Source organism: Tuber melanosporum (genome assembly GCF_000151645.1).
Source record: "Tuber melanosporum whole genome shotgun sequence assembly, scaffold_45, strain Mel28".
Classification (NCBI taxonomy): domain Eukaryota; kingdom Fungi; phylum Ascomycota; class Pezizomycetes; order Pezizales; family Tuberaceae; genus Tuber; species Tuber melanosporum.
Genome location: NW_003299090.1, coordinates 61,834 through 89,592, shown reverse-complemented (window position 1 = coordinate 89,592; position 27,759 = coordinate 61,834). Strand labels below are relative to the sequence as shown.

The 27,759-nt window shown below is 48.8% G+C and overlaps 3 protein-coding genes; all 3 read right to left on the bottom strand.

Moving 5' to 3' along the window:
- Nucleotides 1-1,085: 1,085 nt before the first annotated feature.
- Nucleotides 1,086-3,897, bottom strand: GSTUM_00008329001 (uncharacterized protein). XM_002839990.2 has 3 exons: nt 3,684-3,897; nt 2,810-3,626; nt 1,086-2,746 (listed from the first exon to the last, which is right to left on the bottom strand). The coding sequence occupies exons 1-3, from the start codon at nt 3,851-3,853 to the stop codon at nt 2,123-2,125; spliced, it is 1,611 nt and encodes a 536-aa protein (XP_002840036.1). The 5' UTR covers nt 3,854-3,897; the 3' UTR covers nt 1,086-2,122.
- Nucleotides 3,898-9,703: 5,806 nt separating this feature from the next.
- GSTUM_00008328001 (uncharacterized protein) lies at nt 9,704-12,416 on the bottom strand. XM_002839989.2 has 1 exon: nt 9,704-12,416. Exon 1 carries the CDS (start codon nt 11,963-11,965, stop codon nt 9,956-9,958), a length of 2,010 nt encoding a protein of 669 aa, XP_002840035.1. The 5' UTR covers nt 11,966-12,416; the 3' UTR covers nt 9,704-9,955.
- A 4,143-nt stretch (nt 12,417-16,559) lies between these two features.
- On the bottom strand, nt 16,560-20,442 carry GSTUM_00008327001 (uncharacterized protein). XM_002839988.2 has 2 exons: nt 17,980-20,442; nt 16,560-17,924 (listed from the first exon to the last, which is right to left on the bottom strand). The coding sequence occupies exons 1-2, from the start codon at nt 19,386-19,388 to the stop codon at nt 17,363-17,365; spliced, it is 1,971 nt and encodes a 656-aa protein (XP_002840034.1). The 5' UTR covers nt 19,389-20,442; the 3' UTR covers nt 16,560-17,362.
- Between the last annotated feature and the right edge of the window lie 7,317 nt (nt 20,443-27,759).

Genomic DNA, 27,759 nt, shown 5'->3' with positions numbered 1-27,759 from the left:
TATTTTTAACCTTTTCCTTCGCTGTATTAAACTCTGTTTCACAGATTTTTCGTTTCCTCTATTTCCTTGTCTTCTCCACTTTCTCCCTTTTTTTTTTGTCTTCTCCCGCTAATACGAGGCGGATAGATACTCTCTACCATAATGCTATTCCTAATAATAGATAAGTCATCTTTGGGATTCACGGTAGGGAGCCCAACTTATTGAATTCAAGTGTGCAATGATTGTTCGCGCCAACCCTCGTTCTTAAAAAAGAATTTACCTTCCACCGCATCTGAGCAGAGCAATAAGCTAGCACCTTACGAGTAATTATCCCGAATAGATTTAGTAGAGGACGGACGAATCCTTCTTTCTTTCAGCTGGTTTCCGAAAAAACCCAAGTCGTCCGCAAGGCAGGAGCTTAGAAGCACGATAGCACATATATTTACTTATACATCACACAGTCCCACCACCCACCGACGATTAAATTATGCTCATGAGAAATAATGCATCCTCAACCTCGCAACTCCAGCTCCCGCAGCACTATTCCCATATTGAGACTTTTTTTAAACCCCCCCCGATCAACTCTCGACTCCTGCATTATCTTTCCCTCCCCCACCTTCGTGCCCTGGTGGCTCGGCATATCATGGAAGAGCTCTACCGGGTGTCGGTCAGACGGATTATGAATGCCTCTTGCATTTGGGGTTTTTGGCCATACCCGTCTAACCGGGAATCCCCCATGTCTTGGGCCATAATTGAGAAAAGCACAAGTGAGGACAATTGATCCCCGAGGATCGGTGAAACCTCTCCAACCCCCACATGGCAAACACGGCTGTGATATATCATTTGGCCTAACCGGGGTACTGCGCGTTTGGAAGAAAAAAGATTAGCACTTCGGGCTACTCACGCCTCTAGAAATTGACAAAAAACTCACAGCTCATCCGGGTGTCTTGTGCTTATCGAAGGAATGCATGACTGACCAACGTATATTCCAAGCCTAGAGAAACAAAAAAAGGAAATCTCCTCCACACGTACGGTGGACAGATACCCGCGGGGGATGGGGTGGGCAAGGTACCCGTTCCATCCCTAGCGCGAGATACCCATAACTCGCGCATACAGGGGGGAGAGGGGTTGATGTTAACAGAAATAATTGTGAAGAAATAAATCACGGCAGAAATAAAAGCGCAATCAGACGTCCGCGGCCCCAGCACGCCGCGGTGACCAGAATTCCCACCCGACCACAAAAATGGAGGGGGGAGCAGAGCACTATGTTATACTTCTCCCGAACCTTTCCGGGAGAGTAGGTCAAGCTCTGCAGGGTTCACACTTCATCCTTCTGAGATATTCCGAGTTTTACCGGTGGCCGGATGTCGCCGAGAGAAACTGGGCATGAGAAATGGGGACACGCGCGGTGATTCAAACTGGGGGTGTTACGGTACGCCGCAGAACGTAATCCACTGCGCGGGCAAGTGGGAATACTCGAGTGATCGTTCATGACGATTTTCCCCTCCTTAGGAGACCCCGTGGTCGTGCGTCCTCACTCAACAATAACCAATGAAGTTATGCACGTTTTGACCCTTCGTCCTTGGTCTGTATACCAAGTGTCTATTCCTCGACGGAGGTAATCCAAGCCAAGTACAGGGGAAAACTCGGGGGGGTGCTTGGGTAATGAAGGGCGGAGGGAGGTGTTTGGATAACACAATCTACCAACGAGCTGAGCCAGTAAAGGTCAAAGGCAAGTTTTGTATGGCACTAGTGTAAGAATTCTGCACTCGAACCCGTTTGGCCACAAAACCTCGAATGGCCCCCTACCGGGTGTTGTCCATGTATTCGGCAGTAGGGTATACTACCGAATTTCCGCGAACAATGTTATATCACAGGAGCATGCTTGGGTGTCCATGCGAGCTTGGGGAGTGTATTTATTTCTGGTAGTTTCTTATTTGTTGCGGGTTTGTGAAGCTGCTTCGGCCAGAGGCCCGTAGCATATATCATTCCCCACAGAAAATATGCATTCACGATTGAGGTTGTCACTATGGTGCCATCCCATACCCCCCTCTTCCACAATCTCTTCCCGAGAAAGTCACCTACAACAGCGCCTTCCCCTCCCTCCTCGGCTGAATCCTAACCAACGGCCTAAAATAAACCATCAGCCTATCACCGTCTCACCCTCAATCGCCCTCTTCGCCGCCCCAAGGTATTCTTTAACATACTCAATAGCTTTAGGCAACTCCGCCCTCCTGAGAAATTCCAAACTAGCCTCCCACTCCGCCACCCTCCTCCTTTCCTTCTTCTCCACGATACGCACCTCCCCAGCGGGGCCATACCCCATGACCTGTCCATCGCTCGCCTTCCACGCATTCCCGCTATGGCAAAACTCAAGCACGTGTTTCTGAAACGCCTCCGCAACGACTCTATCCTTTTCCGGGAGTTCATAGCCCGGGTAGAGGTATAGTAAGTCTACGCCGTGATGTGCTCTGCGGAACTCGGGTGTGTAGGGGTTCGGCTGGTCGAAGCAGTACTCGTAGACTCTCTTTCCAGCAGAACGCCAGCGCGAGGCCAATTTGTGCGCAGGGTAGCTGAAGACGCTGTCGCCGATGAACGCAAATGCGGCGGCGCGCAGGGCGGACGCCGAATCTGGGGCTGGGGCTGGGACCTTGTAAGCCTCGAGCACGCGGGTGTTGTGTGGTTGGACCCCCGTGAAGGCTTGGTGAATTATGGCCGCTGAGGCTGGGGCGATTTGGAGGTACCATACGAATCCCTGGGTAGGTGTCTGCTGTGAGATTCAGGTATTACTACAGAAGGGGGGGAGGGATTTTCAGGAGGAGGGAAGGACCTCGAAGTCACAATCACCGATTATAAGGCTCTCGCACCAATCTGGTATACCGGCCGCTTGGTCCCAGGGTGATGTGAAGAATGTACCATCGTCGGAAACACACCACATCCCCACTTTTGCCTTAATAGACGCGCTAACCAGCTCCCGCACACTTGCATTGCGCAATTTCTCCACCCAGTCTTCGTCTTTTTCCCCACTGCCACGCTCAAGGAAGTCCGCCACCCTCCGTGTCGTCTGGATCATCTTCTCCCTCGGCTTCGGCGCACCGGTATCCAAGCACCCGCTCTGCATTATTGCCCTCTTGAACAAGCCCCTGCCAATGGGCGAAGAAGCATGCAGCTGAGCATCAACACCCAACGAACCGGCGCTCTCCCCGGCGAGTGTAGTGTTCCCGGGGTCGCCGCCAAAGCCAGAAATATGCCTCTTCACCCAAACGAGTGCGATCTGCTGGTCGAATAATCCGTTATTACTCCCCTCGCCATCGGGCAACACTCCGTAGCCAAACACGTTCAATCGGTAATTTATAGCCACGCAGATGACTTCCTTCCCCTCCGTCACACTGGCAGCGGATAATCCAGCAGGGTCTTGCAGCGAGGAACACCCGGCGCCTACGCGGTTCGAACCACCGTGGATGCTGACGAGGACGGGGAGTTTCTTGCCGGAGAGGATGTTCGGGACATGTGATTTTGGCAGTGTCACCGCGAGGTTCAGACATTCTAGCTCGTCGAAGGTGAGGCCAAGTTTGCCTTTCTGGAGGGGTGCGGGGATACCGAAGAGGTCGGATTCGAGGCTTGTGGGCTCTTGAGGGCAGATTGGACTATCTTGTCATGTCAGCAAGCACCAGTAGGGTGTGGGGAAGGCATATCTATCTCACCCGTGCCGCGTGCAATCTAATTCACTAGGATATCCTTCGAACAATTCCGCCCGGGCAAACCGTCTAGGCACACTAGCGAACTTCAAACCACGGAATTGAACCACCCGGTCCCCGAATAGTGAGATACCCGTCAATCGGGAGTGTAGTGATGTATGAGACACCGTTGCCATAATGAGATCCGGTCAGAAGGTGATCCTAATAAAATACAAAAAATGGTGGGAATGAACCGAAAAGGTGAGCTGGTCTGATCGATGGAGCCCGGACAGCTTATGCTCACCCCCGATTCCATGCCTATCAGTAAGTTACTCGAGTAACTCGATCTACGCTCAATATGCGTAACTCTTACGTTATGTCAGGGAATAAACTGGGGTACCGTAGGGAGCCTCGGCTAGACGATGGACGACTTCCCGCATCAGTTCTCAATACTACTACGAGTATGGTACAGTATCTCAACCCGTATGAACTTGGTAATCATTAAATCCTAGAAGCCAATGTTTACTCGTGCAACTTTCCTCACGAGTCTTTTAGGGAAGAGATGTGGCCGAGCGAAATGCCAAAAAATTTCTTCAAAATGGCTACGGGAAGGGAGACAGTGGTTTCCGGAGACCTTACAGTAGTGGGGCCCTGATGAGGACAAGTACCCGAGTAACTTAACCTCTCACAAGGATCCACCACCCAAGGTTTACCCAAAAATAGAATGCTCCCACCTCTCCCTGTACAAGTACTGTACTCGTACTCTACGAGTAGGAGCAGTAACTTATTACAAGCGCTGCGGATACAAATCGTTCCTGACGAGTAACTTACGTACTTCCCGCATTAAACACCTCCCATCACCCATCCCCCCGCCAACACACGCAGCTTATTCGAGTTATCCGACCAAAGCAAAAACCCTCACCCACTCACCTTTTCTTCCGAACCAACAGAATCCCCCGCATATCATAACTCCTCAAGGGGGCGGAAACGTCTATAGTAGTGACGCGATGTCCGGGACCACCATATCACAGCCAGGGCAAAAAGCTCGGGAACCCTTCGTACATGTAGCAAGTGAGCGTCGGAAGACAAGTAGTGACAAGGGTGCTTTGTTCTCGAAAAGCGGGAAGAGGCTGTAGACAGGAGGAAAACGATACGGATAACGGGGGACCACGGAATGTGGGGCATGGTTTGAGACTTGGTTGTTTAGACAACAGAATAACTTGCAATGCTGGATAAAGGTCAGGCAACTTGGCATTGCCGATCGATGTCGGCGGGAAATTCACATGGACATCACGAGTAGTCTACTAGCAGTAGCAGAAGATGGCTAAGGCACGGTTGTACTAGTCACCGAGAACACTCGAGTAGTACTCTATGGCCAAGTACCAGTACACGGAATAGCTCCGAGCTTTTACTTGGTTCACCTGTCTTAACTTCGCCCAGCTCCTAACTGCAGGGCCGCCACCCCCCGTACATTTTAAACCCGCCAAGGAATTTGATACTCCCCAATTGACACAAATCGTGATTCTACGCACAATCCATTCTAACCCCCTCACTGTCATTGGAGATTCCCACGTTCAAATAAAACAGCAGGCTAGACTTCCATTTCGGAGTGAAACCAGGATGAAGAAGTGTACTTCACCATACAGAAATGTGAATGGTTGAAGTAGAAAAGCATGCACTGGTAAAAACAGCGATCAGATTTGATCGTCCAAGAATAGTCTCTGATGTAAATAGACAACAATCCCTTCCCGTATCCTCCACCAATTCGCTTTCCTTGCACCCGGTATAAGAACCTAGTCCTCCACCGCCAAAGCGACTACTACCCAAGCCGCTAGACCGGAGCTGCGTTATTTTCTTAGCAATGCAGCGAGAAAGGCTCAACCCCAGTATCCGGGCTCCGTTGCAAGCCCCCACTAAGTGACTGGAACTCTGGACGGTATAGTACTACGTGATGCTACTCCAGGGGACTGACCAAGTAATTCGATAGATTATCTCCCATGCTACGATTATTCCGCATCACTTGTTTCAAGACTTATTTTACCTGTATAAAAAAAAAAACTCAGTAACTTAAGCTAGCAACTTACTACTATTCAGTGCGTGATGATATTTACATCCTTCTTAGGTCTACCCGAGGCCACGATTCCTTACTGTACCATTTTTCATCAGTTTGGTTCTCAATCTTTACTATTTGGCCATGCATAAGTAGACTTCTGAGTAGTCTTGGTCAAATGCTCAATTGATTTACCAGTTAGTGCTGGAGGCGAGCGATAGTGATCTCTCTGAAACATATGGAGTCCATCTTCGCTTCCCCCAGTTTCAATCAAGTGTTAATCCAATAGCTGAAGTTGAGCAAAGTGACTTGAATATACATATCTCGCCTGGTTGCGCACATATGCGATTTCCACTCATTCACACATAATAAACCGCCTTCCGTCAGACAGACTGATACACCGATATAAGATCTTACCCCATCTCACTATCACAGCTACGCCCCAACTTTGGGGGGTGGGCAAGTACACGATAGGGATTTATTACTCTCATGCGAGTGAGAAGGGGGCATCAAGAGCAATACGTCCTCCAAGAAGGAAAGATAATTTACAAATATTACTCACTACTCCTTGCCTAACCCCAAGATCCCCTAATTTTCAGCGGGGGCATTATAGTAGTTGCGACAACAATATCGGCGATTGAAGAGTCACAGAGAGCCATGAGTCGTATCCCTGCCATGGAGCCACGGGTCATCATATCTCATTCGGGGAATTATTTGCCACTTAGCGAGTGAGTCAGAAATGGGTGACATCTTGTGATCAGTTTGTCTCAATCTGTACTATCGGGTTCCAAATAGTGCTTGCTATCGTAGCGAATACCGGTATCGTGTATCTTTTTACCAATTGCGCAGTGGCGTGTGAGCAGAGCCCGAAAGGTTATCCAGACTGGCAAGACAGAAATTTCATGCATCCCCCTTCAGCTTTTGAGACAAAGGTTAATCAAGAACTTTTTGTCAATGATCAAAATTAACGAAAGGTCCGCGACAAGGTCCCTTAAGAAACAAACTCCATAGAACTAATCCTAACCAGCTCTTTTTCAATTCTATCGATTCTGATCTGTTGTTGAGTGGGTTTAGTTGGGAACGGGAGGGTGAGCATATTCTAGAAGGGGAACATAAGTTATGATACATATAAATTTATGCCAACGCGCGAATTTAGATTTATTACTAAGCGAGACGCGATCGTCGGTTTTCTGTGTCCGGTTCCATAATGACATTGTCAAACGCTCCTTAGTCAGCTAATCCAGGCGCATGAGGTTTGTTCCGTGTTATCATATATAGCAGTCTCGGGAACAATCGGAGAGGAAATTCCGTTTCCGATACGATACCCTTTCCCGCCAAGCAGCCAGGGCACAAATCCTGCAGTGCCGGTAACAAATGCTTTCCCTCTTCTTGCCTTATCTTTCCGCTACCCCACCGACGAGAACGGGCAAGCGCTAGTGCCCCTAAGTAAGGATTTCATTCCCGCTTCCACCTCAAAATCGCAATAAAACGCCATGTCCCAAATCTATAGCCAGGACTACCGGTACTCGAGTAAATCTTGGGGCTCCCATTTTTGATGCAATCGCAAGTTTCACCTCAGCCGCTTCTTATCTCAACGCAAAAAGGGTCTGCCGATTCCCCCCCGTTAATGCGGTATCACTCCCACCTCGTGGCAGGACTGATTCGCCCTGGGGCCTAATTCAGGAAGACTGGTCTAAGACTTCAGTCCCAGGGCTTATTGTCCCTCCCCTCCCACGCGATTGATGGCGCAAATAACGCATGGGTGAGGGTGAATTGAACCCCTGGGCTCCTGCCCGCTGCACTGCACAGGGGGTGCCTTACCGGTGATCGCTCCTTGACATCATCCAGCCACCATGCCAGCTAGGCGTTTCGCCATATGTCATGGGAGCTAATCCCCAACCTTCTAGAAGGTGGATTTGGGTTTGTACCCCCTGAATTAAGGGACAGTTGTTTAACAATACAAGTGATATCTGATGCGTTATCAGTAATCACATATCATATTATTCTACCTGAAAAATACCGTATAATATATTTGAAAGCGACACGCAGGGCCCTTAGGGGTTTGGCCAGGAGCTTCGGGCCGTAGATAATGGAAGAGCATTACTACTGGGTAATTTAGTGACGAGTTTGACAATCACAAATAAGTTCCAATTTGGTCTCCATTTTCTGCTCCAGTGCTCGCCCAGGGCTGCTTCTATCCTATTCCACCGCAGCCAACCACAGCTGTGCACTATGAATCCTACAAATAACTCCATTAAAGCCCATATCGAGAGCCTCATTTCCATCGTTAGTATCATTTACCAATATTTTCCAAGTTCATTTGCGTCAAAGGAATATATAACCAAGATCATATCATACAAGTGCCGTGGATTCCACAGCAGTACCGTACAGTAGCGCCCGCACTTAATTGGCTCAATACTCCGTCCGCCTCAATCCTGCGCCCTGTTCACTCTTTCTCTCACGCTAATCATTTATCTCATACTTCGCTCTATTGAGCAAACTGCTCCACCGGAACACGAGGCGCCTACTCCTCGACAATTACAGTTGAGTATGCGCTCCTCCAGCCCAGCTCTTGTTGCATCAAACGGCAACTGCAAGAAAAGCCCCAGCCCTCTACCAGTAGGGAGGGAAATGCACATCTAAAAACTGATTAAAGCATTCCCGTCCTTGCATAATTGACCACCGTTCCTCAAACCGCCTCAAAATTCGGAAACCACATATTTGGGCAAAAAACTTAAGCCCTGTTTGGTATACCGCTGTCAAAAAAAAAAAAAAGACATTTCGGCCCCGTTTGGCGACAGGGCCCCAATAATCCCAATTTCGAGACGGTGATTCGCCAGAACTTTCTCCTCTCTCTTCTTTTCTTATTACCCGCTTCATCCACCCCTAGTGACGAGTCGAATTCCCAGCCTTCATGGCAAATGTTACTATGACAATTAGGAGGTCTCGAAGGAAGCCATCTTCGATACCAGTTATATTTTTGCTCTTTCTTTCTTTCTTTCTTTCTTTCTTTCTTTCTTTCTTTCTTTCTTTCTTTCTTCCATTCAGCTCCGCCCGCCAGGGATGCCCGGTTGTTCCCGGGCGGAAACGAAACGGATTAGATGAGCCGGCTACAGCCATCTGATCACGTTTTTAGATAGAATCCAATTACACAATAAAATATAAGATTTCTCGGCTCAAAAACCCCCGGACAGTTCCTAGAGTACCACAACTTAACGGTTAGGCTACTCCCCAGCTTGTGATAATGGGGTCTAATTCTCAACGAGGGGCATTTTGCAATTCCAGCGAAAGACCTTCTGCATTCCTTGAGCGCCCATCATACCCAACCAAACCCCGGTTCCTGACTCTGTGCTCTACATTTGTATTATTTTCCAAATCCCTCGTTCTCTCATTCTCCCATGAGTGGGTAGATTCACATTGTATATTTTGGGGGGCAGAAACTACTAGCCTGAGCATACTGATGCAACAATGAAGAATAATAATAGCTTTTGAGCCGGTCTGAGGTTGTCGATGCATGAAAGGCAAATTATAGATCCCTGATGGTGATGGACTTTCCAACCCAACACTTGCCGTTATTGGGAATATTCAAGGCAGTCACCAGAGTTCGAAGGGCATCCCCATTCTATCATAATAATAGAACATGCTCGTAGCGAATATCGGTATCGGGTTATCGACTATTGGCCGTCATCGAGCTAAGCACTGATGTCGTATAATAAGCGCACTACCGAAGGAGCGATAGCTCATTTGGTGTCCGCGGCAAAAAGCAGAGAACTAGTCACAAGCAATCACTCGTGTTTCGGTTTGCGCTAACCCATCAGGGTATACTTTGGGGGATGCTGACAGAGCTCACGTTGGCCACAACTCCGACTCCACACCTTTACAAAAATCCATGCATACATCTCTTCACTTCTTTACTCGAGCACAGCAATGTCCGCCCTCCAGATTTTCTTTTCCAGTTTGATCTTCAATACTAGTCTTTGCACTTCTCTCATCGACTCTTCAGCGCCCTTACAGGTAACTCTTTATTTGGATCTTACTCTACGACATACCGATACTCGGATAATATTGTACAGCTGGGCCCAAGCCCCCACCCCACCACCCCCACAAGCAGTATGCCGGTGCTAAAGTTGTGTGCTAGTGCTCCGCCTACACCCCACGTTCATGCAGCCAAGGAAAGCGCCAGCTCTTGGCTCAAGCACACCAAAAAGGGACTGTACTCGTACGGTACTCGAGTGCAATATCAGCTGCATTACCCAACACACCACTTGTACGAGATTGGCCACTTGACAACCTCACAAACCACCTCCCCAGCCCACTCACCCCCCAAAGCCTCAATACTCACATGGCCCACATGCCTCCCAAACTTCACCACCCCATCATCCTCCCTCCACATATCCACCACTATCCCCCGCGAGACCGTAGCCGGCGGCTGCTCGAGTATCACAGCTGGCCTAGCCACTTCCACCGTCAGCGCATGAGCATGGGTGATCCGGAAATACGATTCCCAGCCCTTGACCACGAACGAGCCAGCGTCCGGAAACGTCCAGTCTTTGGGGAAGGCATATGAAAAGTAATTCGATACCAGCAAACCGTCTTCCGTCCGGCGACCCGTCTCGCCGGCGCGTAGGAGGCCCGCGTAATTTGCGTTCTTGTCCATGAAGGACTCCGGTGCCCAACGGTACCCATCCAGGTCCATTCTGGGAACGTTCGTGAATATTAGGCTTGGCGGGAAGTTGTCCACGCTGTCGATGAGCACTTTCATCCTTGCTATCTGGCTCTTCGCGGATAGGATGTGTAGAGGGTCTATATCCAGTAACGTGGCCACACAAATTGTCTCGTCATCCATCTTACTGGAAAGTCTACCCCTAAGCGCACCGGCAACACTCGGCAGCGCCGAATGACCCACACCGAAGCGATAGCGGAGCTTTTGAAAACTCGTCCACCCGGCGAAATACACTGGATGGAAGGAGGCGGAGTGGTTGGTGTCCAACCGGTACAGCAACGTGTGATCAAGTATATCCGGACAATCGGGATGTCGCGATAACGTTTCTAGAGCGGATTCCATAGCCATCTCGTCCTTGACGAACTCATCCGCATCCGACGCCAGCGCTCGGAAGACTCGAGTCTCGAGCGGTAAATTGTCAGCGCGCGGTCGCCCAAAGTGCTTGCCGCACAACTTTACCGGGGAGTTTTCGTAGTACCAGTTATCCGGGAGCGACTCTGCGGCGATGGCCTTGTCGCGGAACTGGAAGTAGAGTTCCTCGGCGAGCATGCCTTCCTGGAGAGTCCAGAGGCGCTGCGTCCAAGGCGTGCAGCGGATTCGCATTAATAACTCGTCGGCGGGCACCCCCGCGCTCGTGCCGGACAGTGAAACGTCGAGAACGAGAACTTTTGCCGCGGAGTCGTAAGTTTTGGCCATTCTCCGGATCGCGGTTTTTCGGGTCTCAGCGTGGAGAGGGACACACACTGTGTCCAGCCAGAACGGTACCGGGGATGCCGGATCGCGATCCGGATGCAGGGCGTTCACAAGTCCTTGGATGCGCTCCAATTGGCATTTTGGTAAAGAGTTTGTGTGCGGATTGCCCAATCCATCCGACCATACATGAGACATTGCTACATAGGGCGCTGAGTCGGAGCTATGCACGAAGACTTTCTCCCCGTCGAAGGAGATAGTTGGGATATCGCCCTTATGCAAGACCTCAGTGACAGGTCTATTACCCTCCTCCTCGACAATTATGTGCTCGCATGTGCATGTTTCCATGACATGCTTTGTTTGGTAAACCCTCTCATCTATCTGGTTTGCCAAGCACACCCTATCAGAGCACCTTGAGTGATCCTTCTTCAATGCAACCCGGTCGAAAGAACCAACATAGAATAATATCGCGGGCTCAGTGATACCCAACATGTCCAACTCCCCAAGACACCATCCGGCCTTTTGCAACAGGTACTTGCCAAACAGGCTATACTCCCAGCTAAGCATCTTCATCTTGGGGAGCGAGAAGACCACCCCAGCAAGCGCGTTATCCAACAACTCCCCGAGCAGAATCACCGAAAGCAACACCGCATGACCGGGCGGGTAGCCGAAGCCCGCATTCCAAGCCTCTTCACTCACCGCGCCGACAGATAACTTTGCGAGCCGGTTCGCCGTGGAATTAACCACAGAAAGGCACTCCTGCACGCGCGGCAAGTGCTCGGAATCGATCACCCAGCCGGGCACGCACTCCGCCGCCACCCACATCCACAGATACTTTGGCAGCATTTCCGTCGTGACGATCCACTCGTCGCCGGATTTCGCGACAAAATCTTCGATGTCCACTTTCACGCCTGCCGTGCCGAGGGCCTCGACTAGCGTGCCGAAGAATAGCCATGCCTGGAGGAAGGCTGCGTGGTCATCGAGGTCCAGATCCCCATTACAGAGGGCGGATATGTCGACCCCGACGCTGGATGGGTAGTCTTTGAAAACGAAGGTCCCATATGAGTTCTTGACCTTTTCGCATAGGAATGGGACTCGCAGCTGGGGCCGAACGGGGTTCGAGGCTCGGGGGAAGTGGTTCCTGCGGAGGGTTAGACTGGCGGGATGAAATGAGGGGCAAGGTTGTGCTTGTAGCTGCTTGTGATATCAGAATCCTCTTACATCTGAGCAAGATATTGCAAGAGCTTCCAGCTCTACGATACAGACGGGTATCCGCGGTAGTGTAGGTAAACTGATCGTACGCAGCCTCCCACCCGCCGCAGCTGCCCCTCGTACAGTTGAAGAAGGGAAGGTTACTCTCCTGTACCCTGGTATCGATTACCTAATCAGCCACCTCCTTGGTACGACCGAATCAGGCGGCTAAACCAAGCAGAAGGCGCCTACATCCTTCTTCCTCAAGTGCTTGTAGCTAACCCCAGGCAAACATCGCGATCGCCCGTTAAACTACCGGTAGTGCTTCTACAAGCACTTTTACTTGCACTACTACTACAGCACTTACTTTTTCGGACTAAACAAGACTAACCAAAAGTGCCTCCAACTAAACCTAGTGGCACTAAACTATTGCCTTTATCCCCAGGCTGTCTAGAACCTTGTTGCCAGGCGTGCAAAAAGGCAAGATCGGGCAGCAGCTGTTAATTAATTAGGTGTACGAGCACTTGGTCAGGAATCGGATGCTCAGTCCTTTCAGTTCTCAAATGAGTTAGCACCTTGGCATGTTTAGAAACATTCCAAGACAGGCTTAGCGTGCAATAAAATTTACAGTTTCAGCCAGCCCACCGGTACTGTAATTACCATACCTCACCACGCGACATTACAGTTGCATTTGACTATCATGGGCCTTATCAAAGTGAATCCGCTGATAATGAATGACAAGAGGAGAAAATCAGGATTTCCACCAGATTTTGTTCGTTTCAGTTAATCCTCCCCCTCCACCATTGTGTACTGTACACTCAATCCCAAGCTCCTCTTATCCCACACCCCTCCTAATAAGGAAGCCCGTTGGTCAATTCAAGCTTACCACAGTTCCACCCATCACCAATGCCAGTGAAATCTTGGGCTTGCCATTTTTCACGCCACCATACGAGTAGTGCTCACTTCTCCTTCTCCTTCCCACATTATACTGTGACTACCCCTCACAGCCAAGACACCCTTTAGTCATCACCACTATAGTGAACACCTACGGTAGGAACAGCAAATACCAAAAAAGGACCCAATTTTTCTCCTCCATCGCACCCCAAATCCACCCATATATACCATGCACCCCTGCAGATCGGAGGAATCGAAAAAAACGTCGTCGGATTCACCCAGTGGAGAAGAGGGGGGAACCTCATCGATATGATATGATATAACATGCAGTCACGACCATACTGAGACCCCCCGATATCCGGAATGGATGTGTGACTCAAAGCACTGAAAAAAATGAAAAAAAAAAAACAAGATCCCATCCGTACTTGTACCGGTATGTAATCTCGAGTGAGACCTTATGGCGGGTACAAGTACAAGTACCGTAAGGCAAACGCTGAGTTGATCGGGGAGATCCGGGGTAGGGTAAGAGAGAGACTGAAAACGACCCAATACGTCGCGACCAAAACTAGGAATTCGTTTTTTTGTTTGTTATCTCTGGACAACCACCGGCTATTTAATCTCTGTTTTTGAAAAAAGGTGGCATTGGTCAAGTAAATATCGTAGAGGTTGCGATCCGTTTTGGTTTGATAAAACTCGTGAGCGACTGACTCACTCACTCAGCTCACTCGTAGATACGGTGGGGTAGATATCGTAGCTCGTGAATCGAGAGATGGGGGGGAACGAGGGTAAAAAAAAAAGATTACAGACGGCGTCATGGTTCTACCCTACCGCTCGTATCACCCACACACTACACAAAAATGTATGATACTTGTATTTCCCACAGCGACAGAATGGGTAAAATAGGGACGACCTCAGCCACGCCCCCGAGAGAAACATGAAAAGTTCCTGCCTTCGAGATAAGCTGCGCACGGACGATTTGCCATAAAACTCGTAGTAGCAGGCGAGAAATGAGTAGAAAGAAAGAAAGAAAGAAAGAAAGAAAAGTAACCGGCAAGTGTCGTGAATCCATTGTGAGATATCGTACTCAATAGCAATAATTTTACCGGTACGATAATACATCTCGAGAAACGCCAAAACCGGTCAAATAGGGTTTCACAACGCAACCGTCCCTCTCTCGCGTCAGATGGGGTGCCAGTGCATCCCGATAGACTAGCCAACAACACCATCATGACCTCCTCACCACCGCGAAAGCACCGGAAGTTGTCCCACTGAAGATCCTGCGGAATATGATACGGCGCGAAAGCGTTTTGAAAAAAAAAGTTGCACCCGTGTCGTTGAATCATGGAATGCCTCTCCACTCCATCGGTCGGGGTAAAGGGGTGGATCCAGATCGTGCGATGGAAACAGTTCGGACAGAAGGCTCTAGGCTCAATTCTTGTATAATGATGATGTACTGTACTCGTACAATATTGGATACTTCTGTTTATTGTTATTTTCGCCTCAAAAATCCGTTACCCTATGTGTAGAATTCGCCTTGAATTTTCTTTCTGACAAAAATATAGTTCAGAATATTTCATTCAAAAATTTAATTATTATCGTGGTTGTCCCGGTGTTTTAACCCTTCGCTCTGACAAATACTTGTAGAAGGCTCGGGTGCACCATTTCGCCCATGGAAAGGCAGAGTCGACAGCAAGAACCAGTATCAAGTGGACTGGGTACCACTGCCGGAACAATCCCATAATACAAGTACTGTATTACAACACAGAACTCAAGCACAGCCTATAAATTATCTCTCACCATACTCCCCGACCCAAAACGTCATGCGAGAACCAAAATACAAGTACTAACCAGACACCCTACTCGAGCACAATAATACCCATGACCGATCTCAAGTCCTACTCAGGGAAGCGCTACCTTAAGCCTTTAATATATGATAGCAATGATATCATACCTCGAGCTTCCGGAATAATAAATAAAAATGCCCCTTCCCGGCGTCCGACGCGCACGTATCGCAACTCGATCGTGCCAAACAGGCTCGAGGAGAATAGTATCGCCATAGTATGATACCTGCTGTGCATAGCTTCAGCTATGAAAGAGCGCAAAAACGCGGACACCGCATTAGAGAAGAGCAGACTACGGTACTTGTACCGTAGACCAGGCACCGCGAGTGAGAAATGGTTACCATAGCGGATCCAAAATATCATACCCATATCAACTTGCACCTCCCATAAAGAAAAACAGAAAGCAGAATATCTCGTAACTAGCCATTTCCTACAAGTTCTTACTCGCGCTCAAGTACACAGTACGATGGTAGAAATCCCCGACAGAAACCGACTTAAATAATGGCCAACGCAGTTATATCATTACAGTAGTCTACTAGATAGACAGGGCATATCATCCAGCAGGACAACTATCGTATTTACTAACCTACACCGCCAATCCCACGAAACTTATCATCGCTCGTACCGTGCATGTTTACCGGTATTCGAACCCGGCCGCCAGGATCGCCATTTGATCTACAATCTGGAGCCCATCTACCGTACGGGAAAAAAGATATAGTTAGACACTACCAATCCCCACAAACCTCCACCATTACCACTCCAAACTCCATTTCGCCCACCAGTGCGACAGAGCAATAAATAGCGTTAGACTACCGGCAGTCGCTAATTGATACAACGGTCCGCTGCGCTCGAGCACTCAAACCGACTGCGACCGCAGAATCCACAACATCTCGTTAATCAATCATACCAGCCTATATGTAATATTGTAATCCACGAACCCATGGATATTCCATAAAGTGGGTCAAGTCGCCTTGCCCTCGCCATAACCATCTAGGCCTGTCATCCCACAAAGCCTGACACCTGCCACATCACTCAGTACTGTACCACCCCATTCCCATTCCCCCATCCTTCCATCCCATTACCCCACAACGACCACGAGCAGCCCGCTGATCTCACGATCCCTCACTCACCACAAGAACTGCACCATGAGCTGTTCATTCATTCATCCATACCAGATCCAGAGCTCCTCCCCAGATTCCCATCCCATCCACCTCGCTTGCTCATCTTTTCAACGTTCAGTTCAAGCACTCGAGCAATACCTACATCCACCGGTACCTACATACCCTACCTTCCATCCGAGCCAAGTTTTCACGCAAAGATATGCAGTTGATCGATGCGATCTGTTGGCAAGAGAGACAGGACTTTTGCTTAACGTGCATATATGTATGCATGCAAACATGCATACACACCCATTCCCTGTAAATTCATCTTGGTAAGGCGAGACTTGTTTCTTCCGTTTATCGACCCTCAAAAGCCACTTCACTTCACTTGCACACGACAGCAAAAAGCTTTTTCTCCACCCCCAAAAACAAATTTAATTCTTTATAAACCTTCAGCTCTCCAAACCTCTCCCCTCCCCCACGCACACACACCACCCAACCCCTGACCTGGACACGGACGTACGGTTCCAGAGTTGAACAGACTACAGTCATAACACAAAAAACAGCAAAACAAAAAGGCACAGACAAAAGCTCAAAACGGAAGAAATGATCGCCACATTAACTCCGAGATTCCCCACAACGAAACGAGACACTACTGACCACAGCGCACAGGATATTCTCCGCTCAGGGCAAACGCGCGCACAATGGTTAGTTTCAAACCAGCGAACTGGGAAGAATAAAAAGCAAACCGCGAGGCAAAAAGATTGAAAAGGATCGATGAATGAGTAGAAATAAAGATAGAAAGAAAGAAAATTCCCACCATTTATTCATAAATCGTTGAAAATGAAAGAAAAAAGAGTTGGCAGATGTTTAACATGTTGAGTAAAAGAAACTATGCGACAGAATAAAAACCGAGCTGGTGAAACAAAAAAGCAAAGACTGCGGAATGAGCGATTGATATGATTCGAAAGATAAGCGAAATTTGTGCCCCGGCGCCTATTTGTCAATCCAAACTAGACATCGAATAAAACAAATTGGGAAGAATCAGCTGAAACAAAAAAAGATCGCGAATACAAAACCAAGAACACTGTGAGCACATCATCTCGAAAAATCTTCCGTGGAAAAGAAAAAAAAACTATAGATCCCAATTTCATTTAAAATTGCCAAGTTGCGCAAAGACCTCATCCAAGCAGACACCCCCACCCTAGCATGGAACTTTAACTAAAGGTCGCGTTCCTCGTCAAACCGGGTGGATATCCCGAATAATGGGGGTCGAGGCCCGCTCTCCGGGAATGGGTGTTATAAGTGTGAGATCGCGACACCCCAGGCGATGCAAATGTCTCGGAACCGAGTTTAGGAGATTGGTTGGGCGAGTGGTGTGAGTGATGGCGTCCATGTGGCCGTGGTGGTGTGCTATGCGGCGAGTGTGATGAGTGGGGGTGATTGCTAGGCGGCGAGTGCGATGAGTGGGGGTGGTTGCTAGGCGGCGATCCAAAGTGCGATTCGACGGTGCTACTGGTAAAAAAGGGGATTCCGGTAACCTTCTGGACAAACTCTGGGGGCAGAGTAGTCCCAATAGGCTCGGCGGGGTGAATCGAAGGAGATGTCGAGCCAGGAGCCCGACGAGATTGGTATTGGTGAGGGCCATGAGGTAGGGGACCAGTTGTATGCGGGATAGGGCCTTGGGGAGGAGCTGTCCCGGGGCCCGGGGCAGGAGCGTCGTCCTCATGAACGTAAACCTCGAAGGTGAACCGTCTCCAATTGCCAGAGCGATCGTAACTGCGATTGTCAGCAGGGGGGAAAAGGCTAACAAAACTTTGGAAATAACACATACCCTTGGTGGACCTCGGTTGCGGCTCGCGTGGCCCCCGGCATCTTCTTATCAGCAAGAGGTGTATCTGTTGAGGGACTTGAATAGCCGGAATCACACGGAATATCTCGTTGCATGCGTTGAGTCTGTTTTTCGATGCTGGGACTAGAGTGTCTCCGTCTCGGGCCGTGATTACCATTGGGATTCAGAGGGTGAGAAGTGGGGTAGGTGGGGTGCGGAGGGGCCGAAGACCCGTACACATAGGCAGGTCTCTTCATTGGCGTGGAGGGAATATCCTCTCCGATTTTCGAAGCCGTGGATGATGATCCTCTGCGCATCGGCGGTGATTTCGACGACTTGCGTTCCCGACAAGGCGGGACATCAGTACTTCTTCCCAATCCACTACCCTCCCTCAGTCTTTCCCTCAATTCAGCCTGTTCAGCCCGTTGCCTCATAATCTCTTCCTCCTCCTCTCTCAGTTTACGCTCCCTCCTCTCTTTCTCAAGCCTAGCCTTTTCCCTTTCCCTTTCCCGTAGCTTCTCCGCTATAGCAGCCTGTTTCATCTCATCCGACATACCTCCAGATGTCTCCTCCGTCAACTTCCTTCTAATTCCATCCAACTTTGCCTTTTCGGCAGCCTTCATCTCAAGATAACCGGGTCGTACCGCTTCCTGGGTAGGTTGTGGCTGTGATTCGGGGGGTCTTGGGATATCACGAGTTGACAGTGGAGGCGAGTGCCTGGGCATATCTCTGGACGATAGAGGGGGCTCTCTGGGAATATCGCGAGTGGAACGTGGCGACTCCCTTGGAATATCACGGGCGGAAAGCGGTGGCTCCTTGTGATGATGTGATGAGGGGCCATAAGAGGCCTTTCTCGGTGACTCTTCAGGATATCGTTGGCTATAGGACTTGTGTCTTGAAGATTGCTCCTCTGGGTAATGTGGATGACCCTCGTAGGATCTTGAAGTAGGTTCGGAGTGCTGATGACGATACGAAGACGACTTTCTCGGTGATTCCCGAGGGTCCTCAGCGTGTCTCGATGATGGTTCCTCCCGAGCCCTCCGATCCTCCTCCCTTCTCCTACTACTCCTGCCATGTCCCCTCTCCTTATCCCGCTCTCTATCCCGATCCCTATGTCTCTCTTCCGACGACTGACCACCACTACCACCACCCCCACTCTTGGATGGTCCAGCGGCAGCCGCCGCCGCCGCCTTCTTCACCTCGTCGTCATATTTTCGCCGGCGGCGACTATCAATGAGTAACTCGTAGGCTTCTTGGACCTTTTGAAACTGTACCGCCTTCTCGGCACGAAGCGACTCGTCGTGCACCTTGTCGGGATGACACTGCAAGATGAGTTTTTTGTACGAGCTTCGAATAGCCGCTGGAGCAGCATCTTGAGGGATTCCTAGAATTACGTAGGGATCTGTAGTCATGGTGATCGTCATGATTGCGATATACCCGGGCCACTGGTTGACAGGAGATATTATGATTACCTCTATGGAGATGAGTACGGGTGATGGAGGCCAGTTTGACAAAGAACGTTGCTGTGTAAAGAACCAAGGAAATAGAAAAAATGAACAAACACAATGAACGGCTTAGTCTTCGATAATGTTTTTGGTTTGGTCTTGTCGGTCGACCAGTTTATTGTTGCCGATGTTAAAGAAGTTGTAACCAGCGGCAGAATAGATTGGCGATTTACCGAGATGTTGGTTCTATACGAAAGAATGAATGACTATGACATTCGTCAAGGAAACTTATTGACGATCTACGGTCAATAATGAAAAAGGGTTCGTCTCTCTTTTTTTCTCTGCTCCTTTGAGGAGGGGGCTGTGCTGTATCGCGCTGAGCTATAAGCGTACGTAAACGTGGTCGAGATACTGGGTGGCTCGCAGAACCGTGAGAAAATGACGACGACCAGGTGAAAAGAAGTGAAGGGAACGCAATGGAAGTATCAAAGAAAAAGGAGAAAAACGGAAGAACAAGAAACCGACGGGCAAACTAGGCCAGAAGGGTTGTAAATATGAAGTATAAAAAATAAATAAAAAAAGCTTCGCCCTTCGCCACCTATCACACACTCACTCGATCGAAACTCGCTTGTGTAATAACAAGGGCGTTAACTCCGTTTCCGAAAGTAGGCAAACGGACAAACGGTCGGAAATTTGATGACAAGCTCGAGCAGAGATGGGGCAGATTTGCTTTGAAGGGTGAGAGGGAATTTAAAGTGTAATGGATGGACGGATTGCAAGTTAATGCAACCGGGTAGATGGGGGGTGAGAGGGAGGCAGAGGTTGAGGGAGATTCGGTGCTGACGAAGGTTCAAGTAGTAGGGAGGGATCAATGTTCCCAGCAACAACCAACGCGACAGATACACGCTGCAATGGAGGAAGCAGCGAGAAGTAGAGAGAGGGAGAAATAGCAGCGAGGGAAGGGAAGAGCGAATCGAGAGGAGGTGAAGAGAAAGGGCGGACCGAGTTGTTTGGTTTCGGTGTAGAAGGAAGAGGAGAGGGTGAGGGGAACGAAGCGGTCCGCTCAGGGGGGAACGGGGAGAAAAGCAATGGGAGGGTAACGGTGATTGCAACTCTCACACACTCTCTCACCCTCTTCTTGGTGGGGAAGGCAGTGGGTGGGTGGTGACTGGTTGGAGGTGGATGATGGATGCACCGGCCGGTACTCGAGCAGAGCGGGGAGGGGGGTTCGAATGGTACTCGAGTACCAAAACCAAAACCGAAAGGGATGGGCACCGAGAGAGAATGGGGGGAACAAAAGGGACCAGATTACAGAGAAGCAGTCGAAGGAATATCTAGACAATCTACTGGGAATAACGATAATACAGTATGATAACACCAACACTACTGTACCCTACAGTATCATACTAAAACCGACACTACAAGATTAACATATGATACCGTCTGTACCAAAATGCGACAGCAAATCATAAAAAGGCCCCTCACGCAGCGCGCGAAGAAGGGAGAAAATAAATGTAAAATCTATAGCACAGTCCAAGCAAGAGCAACAGCAAATAAAGGGGCGGAAGATAAAGCAGAGTGATGGTAGAACTAGTCTAATGAATGTATTCCCATACAGGAGAGAGTGAGAGTGATAGTCTACTCGAGTAGATTCCCTCGTTCTCACACACAATCTCTCCCTATCATACCTCTGCCCTCTTCCCCCTTCCAAAAAAAAAACCAAAAAAAAAAACAGACACTCCTGAGCACTCTAATGCAGAAGAACGCAGACGAATTAGACGGACGATTAGCCCAAAGTTCGAAAAAGCATTAGACCGAACATCGTCAACCCACCCCACCGTGTGCATCTGCACTTCACTCAGGAAAAAGTTACACCGAAAGAAGCAGAAGTGGAAGACAAGACAGGATTCCAAGGAAAAAAACAAAAGTAGCACCACCCTTTTTTTCCCTTTCCTCGTGCCATGATTGGCTCCACAGCATCCCTTCTGCCTTTCTCATTTTTTCATTTTTAATTTTTTCCCCCTTCCACTCCCTTGCTGAGAGGTTCGCCCCCCACACCCACTCCACAGAAAAGCATGATCTCGATTCCCACTAGTGATGAGTTGTTCAAGAAGGCTATTCTCCCATCCATCCAGCATCTTCAAACGATCCACCATCCATTCAGAAGGATGGGAGGGAGGGAAGGTATCTGGCATTTAAACAACGATAATATACCCAATAGGGAAATTTCCATTTATCTTAGTTAAATCGTCGAGAAATGCGAGGGCAAAACGGAAATGAATAGAAATAGGAAAGAATAAACATTGCACCACGGGCGGGTAAGAGTAAACCGAAACTAACGCTGCCCATCTGACATCTCATCCCAATCCAGAATCCTTCCACAAGAATCCTTGGCATTGGTGGGGGAAACAGGAGGAGAGCGGGGAGGGGGAGGGAAAGCAGGACGTAGGCTAGGGAAACAGTGAGAGGGGCGGATGAGGAGTGAAGGGAGTACCGGTGCCGTACGAGTACGAGTAACATACAAGTGAGCTATGATAGCTGGGATGATGGATAAGTGGCTATCATTGGTACCGGTAGTCGCTTGGAAATTCCTGATGATACGGGAATATACGTATCCATGAGAACGGCACGGTGCATCATCACCTTCCCTTCCCATTCAAGAAAATCAATCAAGAACCCGATCGCGCGAGGCTACCGGTAGGAACCAAGTTTGGGCTACAATGGTATTTGGTGGTATGTGCTTCAGAATCTGTGGAGCACCGCACAGCAACGTGAATTGTGAGGGTGGGTTCATCCTATTCCACGTCCAGCCACCACCTCGCTTCCCACGATATGATATAGCAGATACCGGTATTCCAACCACACAAAAGACCAAACTCCCTCACGAGAACCGAAATAACGATAAGTTAGCAAAAACGAACTCACAGGTGACAAGTCCCGTGGTGATGGCCCGAACCATTTATTTAAACTACCGATATCACATCTCTTCTCGAAGCATGTCATCCATCAAACCATCATCCCCCCCTTCCCTTCCTTGGCCCCGCCCCATCTCTTCCCCCCGTTCGAGTGTGGATTGACCAGAAAAGTACGGGTACTCGTACCGCACGGCAGCAAAACCTCAAAAGGAAGGAAAAAGAAAAGGAAAAAGGGAAGCCCCACATGACCCTATCAGGGACGAAACCAATAACGTATCGCAACCCCGGTACCAGAACAACGCATCGCATGAACTGCCCGAACTAACCTCATTGACCTTTCTTCGCGCACGAGCACAATCAAAGAGACCATTCCGCAAACAGTTATTTATTGATGGTTCCGGCAAACTTACCCCGCACAAAGAGTGTCCCGGGCCGAACCTGTTTCTAGGACAACGGCGGGGGATAGGGATGGGCGGTGAGGAGTGTGATGGCACAGGGTTCGGGATTCGATAAGGATTGGGGATTAACCGAAGAGAGTCAATTGGAATGACGTTACGTGAGACCAAGATCTACGCGTGATTATTCGGGTGTTTGGACGGATTAACCAACCGTGTTTGTTCGGTTTTGACAATGATTCTCCGGGAGCTCAGCTTGTCTTTTTTGTTCAGCACTTGTTCGAGTGGTGCAGTACTACCGTACTACTGTACTAGTACATTCTCACAACTTGCGGAGTACTGGTACCGTGACTTGTCATACTGTACTGGAGCACCGGTGGAGGAGAGTGGTGAGGCGAAAATGGAGAAGGAGGTAACGAGGGGGTTGTTTACTCGAGAAGAGCACGACCTAAATTCTACTATTTTTGGAGGACAGTGTGCTCCCCACGATCCCCCCCACCCATCCACGACTGGCACCACGGCGGCACCACATCGTGCCTGAAAGTGCTATCCGCAGCCAAACGCTACGAGTATCCCATCCCACATCATCCATCCCCATCTCAGCATGACCAGCCTATATTGCAGACCCCTACAAAAGTTCTAACGCACCGCCCTGCCTGATTGCTGCGGTACCTAGCCAGTGCAAGACAGGAACGTAACATGATCACCCCAAAGTATCCACCACCCACACGGCCACTCCTCCACCGAACCCATAGCGGGGGGTATTGTGCCGAGCACTTGAAATCCACTAAAACGCCAACACAGTATAATGAAAACGGTTTTTGGAAAAAATTCCAACCAAAAGCCACACCTTCAAGAGGAGAGAAGCGATATCGCCTCATGGAAATGCCCAGAAGACACATTCCGGTTCCGCGTTTCCCGATTTTCAATAAGTCCAATACGGTATTGGTGGAGACGGGCAGCACCTCGAATTCGCTGCGCCCATGCATGGCCCCCTCTCTCTGAGCCCCGGCTTTTGCACGAATTATATAAGCAAGGTTTAATTACCCGTGAATGTTGATCTCTTCGCGCCCTGCGCTGTGGTTCACCCGGGAGCCCCGCCCCGGACATGCGATGAACAACTGTACCATCTTGGCAACAAAAGAGATGTACTGTACTAGTACGGTACTGCACCCTTCCCCGGTTCTCGACACAAAACGCAAATAATTTTCAATAAAAAAAAATAAAAAAGGGTTATACTTTCTGGTAGAGAGGTTACCCCAACTAGGAGGTTCTCCAAAATCCGAGAGCAGAAGACCGGAATCCGCGCCGGGATGGCTAACTCGTATGGGGATTTTCGCATAGCAATTGAGTAGGCTACCGGTAGCTTCGAGCCTCCGTGTCAGTATCATACTTGGGACAGCAAGTGGGGAGTTGGGAAGAAAAAAAATACATACCATAATGCTAAAAGTCCCCCCTCATAGGCGCTACTCATACCGCCAGGGCTTGGACGAACGAACGGGATTTGTCATTGCTGTTTCCGGCACTGCAGTTAATTGGAAATCAGAATTGTGCATCAAATACAAAAAGCCCCTTACTCGTACAAACAGCGTAGACTACTCGAGCAGACCAGGCCAGACTAGACCAGACTGGGCTAGACCTACAAAGTAAAAAAGAACCCAAAAAAACCCCATAAGTTACCAGTATCACAACATGAACAATAACAACAATAACAACAATAACAACAACAACAACAACAACCATACGGTAATGCACCAGCACACCAAGCATGTCATACCGTATCTCAACGCAGGCACCCAGGGCAGGCGTACTGTACCTACTTACAGTAGAGTACGAGTTACAGATGATCAACCAGTACGGCATCATATCATACCCAAGCACGGCGAAATCAAAACGAACCAAAATATCGACAACCACGTCCCTCCCTCCCACACACACACCTACACGCAGCACACACACGCACGCACGCACACACAACTCATCGCATATCATCGCATAAGGCTACCAATCCACTCCACGAGAAAAAATATACATGTATCATATATATATATATATATATATGTAAGCAAAACCGTATATATAACCCCATGGATGTATACGGTATACATCGCGTTTATCGGTGATTGCCCTGCCCCCTCCAAAGCCTTATCATTATATACCAAGACGGATATATCATACAGCGAAACTGAATGGATAAATAAATGAGTTGATGCTAGCGCCTTGTTTTCTTTCCTCTTCATAGCCCTGTTTGCGAAAAGTTCCACGTACTACTCCTTACTCCGCGACTGCATGTACAGTACAGTACGTATGGTTACCGGTTAGCGCGAGATGAGGTGAAACGGAGATTGAGGTATGATGGTTATGGAGATTTGGGCTAGTGCATTGTTATATCATGGTCATTGATAGAAAAGAGGGTTTTTGAAAGATTGGTCCGTTGAAGATTTTGGTTTTCTTTTTTTCTTTTTTATATATTTTGCTTCTGGAATGAATTGTGCTATGATAACATGGACGCGATCCGTGAGGTGGTGGCTGATTGGTGCTCGTCTGCTCTGGTGTGATGATAATTACATTAACCTACCGTACCGTGTCTTGTATTGGACCAGCAGCAGCTCTCCGTCCGAGCAAAAGAGAAGAAAGAGGAACAAGACAAGACAGTAAGTAAGGCAACACGCCAATATCACAATACCGATAATGATTCCAGAACAGTGGCGAAGAATGATAACCTTATCACTTTATGCGATCAATCAATCAATCAATCAATCAATCAATCAACCCGCACGGCCCGTTCGTTCGTCCCTTCGTCGATCCCCCCACGGTACGCCCAACTTTGTTTTTGTGTGGAATTGACTCTTTTCTTGTTTTTATCATAGCACTCCAGCACCCGTCAAGGCCTTGAGTCGAATTAGGGTATTTGCTCAGGGTCCGTTCCACATTATTCAGAAATAACTCATCCATTCGAGTTAGCGGATGGGAGGAAAAAAAAAAAGAAAGAGGGCGGGGGGAATTGTTGGGTTGTAGCTTAAGGCTAACTAACTAACTTGGACTAACTAACTAACGCGCTCTCTCGCTCTGCTTACTTGTATGTGCGCAGGGCGACTTGGTCTGCGGGATTATATTGTGGGGGGGGGGGTGTATCGAAAGCTTATGATACCAGTACCGACCCCGGTACTGTACTGTACAGTACTTGTACAAATGTACTGTACAGTACTTCCATCATGGTATCGTAACAGGACTGGTATGATAACTTTGTCTCTCCCATTCCGATCCGGGTCAACTGGAGAGTTATTTATCGGTATGATACTTTCTTCTTCCTTCCGTACCCGAAGACAAGGATTAAAGAAATACCGGTACTCGAGTACGGGTACTGTACAGTACTGTACTCGTACTTCGTGCAAAATAATATTATTACCCCCCACCTCGTTTTTCGGGTACTTCCGGCCTATGACTATTCCCCGCGGCTCCTACTGTACCGGTATTGCCACAGTGCTATAACTTTCTTTTCACAATACGGTACTTAAACCACCGTAGTTCTTCAAGAACAATAATAAGCTTCCGAGTGAGTACTGTACAGTGCTGTATCTGAGCCTCTCGCAACAACATCATAACTCGAGTGCAATGGGGAATTAAAACCAATCCATCATACGGTATATCACGCTAGCAAGCAGAAAAAAAGTCCCACCGTCCACCACCACCCCTCTTTTTCGATACACAACGCGAAGTAAGCCTATCTATGTAGTGTAGTGTACAGTACCCCGGACAAACCCCATCCCTCTATCCATCCATTCACATCCCTCAAACAAGACAAAAACAAAAACAAAAAAAAGATGGAAACATAAAACAAGTATGAGGAAACAATCCAGCCTAGCCTTCAGCCCTCCATCCCCGCATACGGGCGTGATACATACTAAAAACTCCGGAACACACCCTCACTACGATACGAGTAATCATGATAAAAGTGCCGTGCGGTGGTGTACTGTACACAACCCCACACATATAATACGATAACAACGAACAAACCGGAAAGTACCACAGAGAACAGACACATCTGGCCCTCAAAAAAAAAAAAGAAAAGAAAGAAGAAGAAAAAGAAAATACCCCGTAGCACACAGCACCATCGTACCGGAATACGTACTTGTACTTCTTCTCTCCGGCTCAAAGAAATCACAAAGAATCACTCGAAACTCCCTCCTCATCGCCGGAAAAACTAACCCCCCGACCAAAGTAAAGTAGTTCCAACAGGTATCATGATCCGACCGGCTATGATACACAATCAATCGTCCACATACGATACCAACCAGCAACCCCCTCCCTACGCACAAGCACACAGACCATCCAGCCAGCCAACCAACCAGAGACCCCAAGAGTGCAATACTCGGGTGGGGAGGTTGATCCGTGAGCGGCACCATTCGTATTGCCCGAACCGCACCTTCCGACGAATCAAAAATCGTCGAGAGCGTTCGTGGAATTTCTTCCCTTTACGAATCGATCCTAGTCGCCCATATCGGAAACGGCCCCGTTCATTGGGAGTTTGTCGACGGACTGACCCTGGTATCCGGGTGCAGTACGGTACGTACGGTACAGCACTTTGAGTGCGGTACCACCGCTCACGGAAAAAGGCTTCGGGAAACGGAATCCCTATTTGCCCGTTGAACGGGCCTCCTCCCACAACAGGCCGATCGCGCGATCGACTCCCCGTGATCTCCGTCCGAGGGGGGCTCCGCTTCGCGAAGGACTTTCTGCCGAGTGAGTGTGGTGTGGTATGGTGTACCGTACCGTGCATACATTTATCTACGTACTTTAGAGGGGATATGGAATATTGTAAATGAGGATGAGAACTCACCGCTTCTCCTTCTCCCCCCTTCCTCCCACTCCCTCGCATGTATTCGAGTACATTTCAATGTAATATCGCGGAACGGCTCTTATCACCTTTTCTCTGCCTTCCGGTTGGGAGCGGCAATGTTACCTTAACGGTACTGCACTGTACTAGTACTGTTTATCATACCAATGGACCCAGCTAAGGCTAAACAT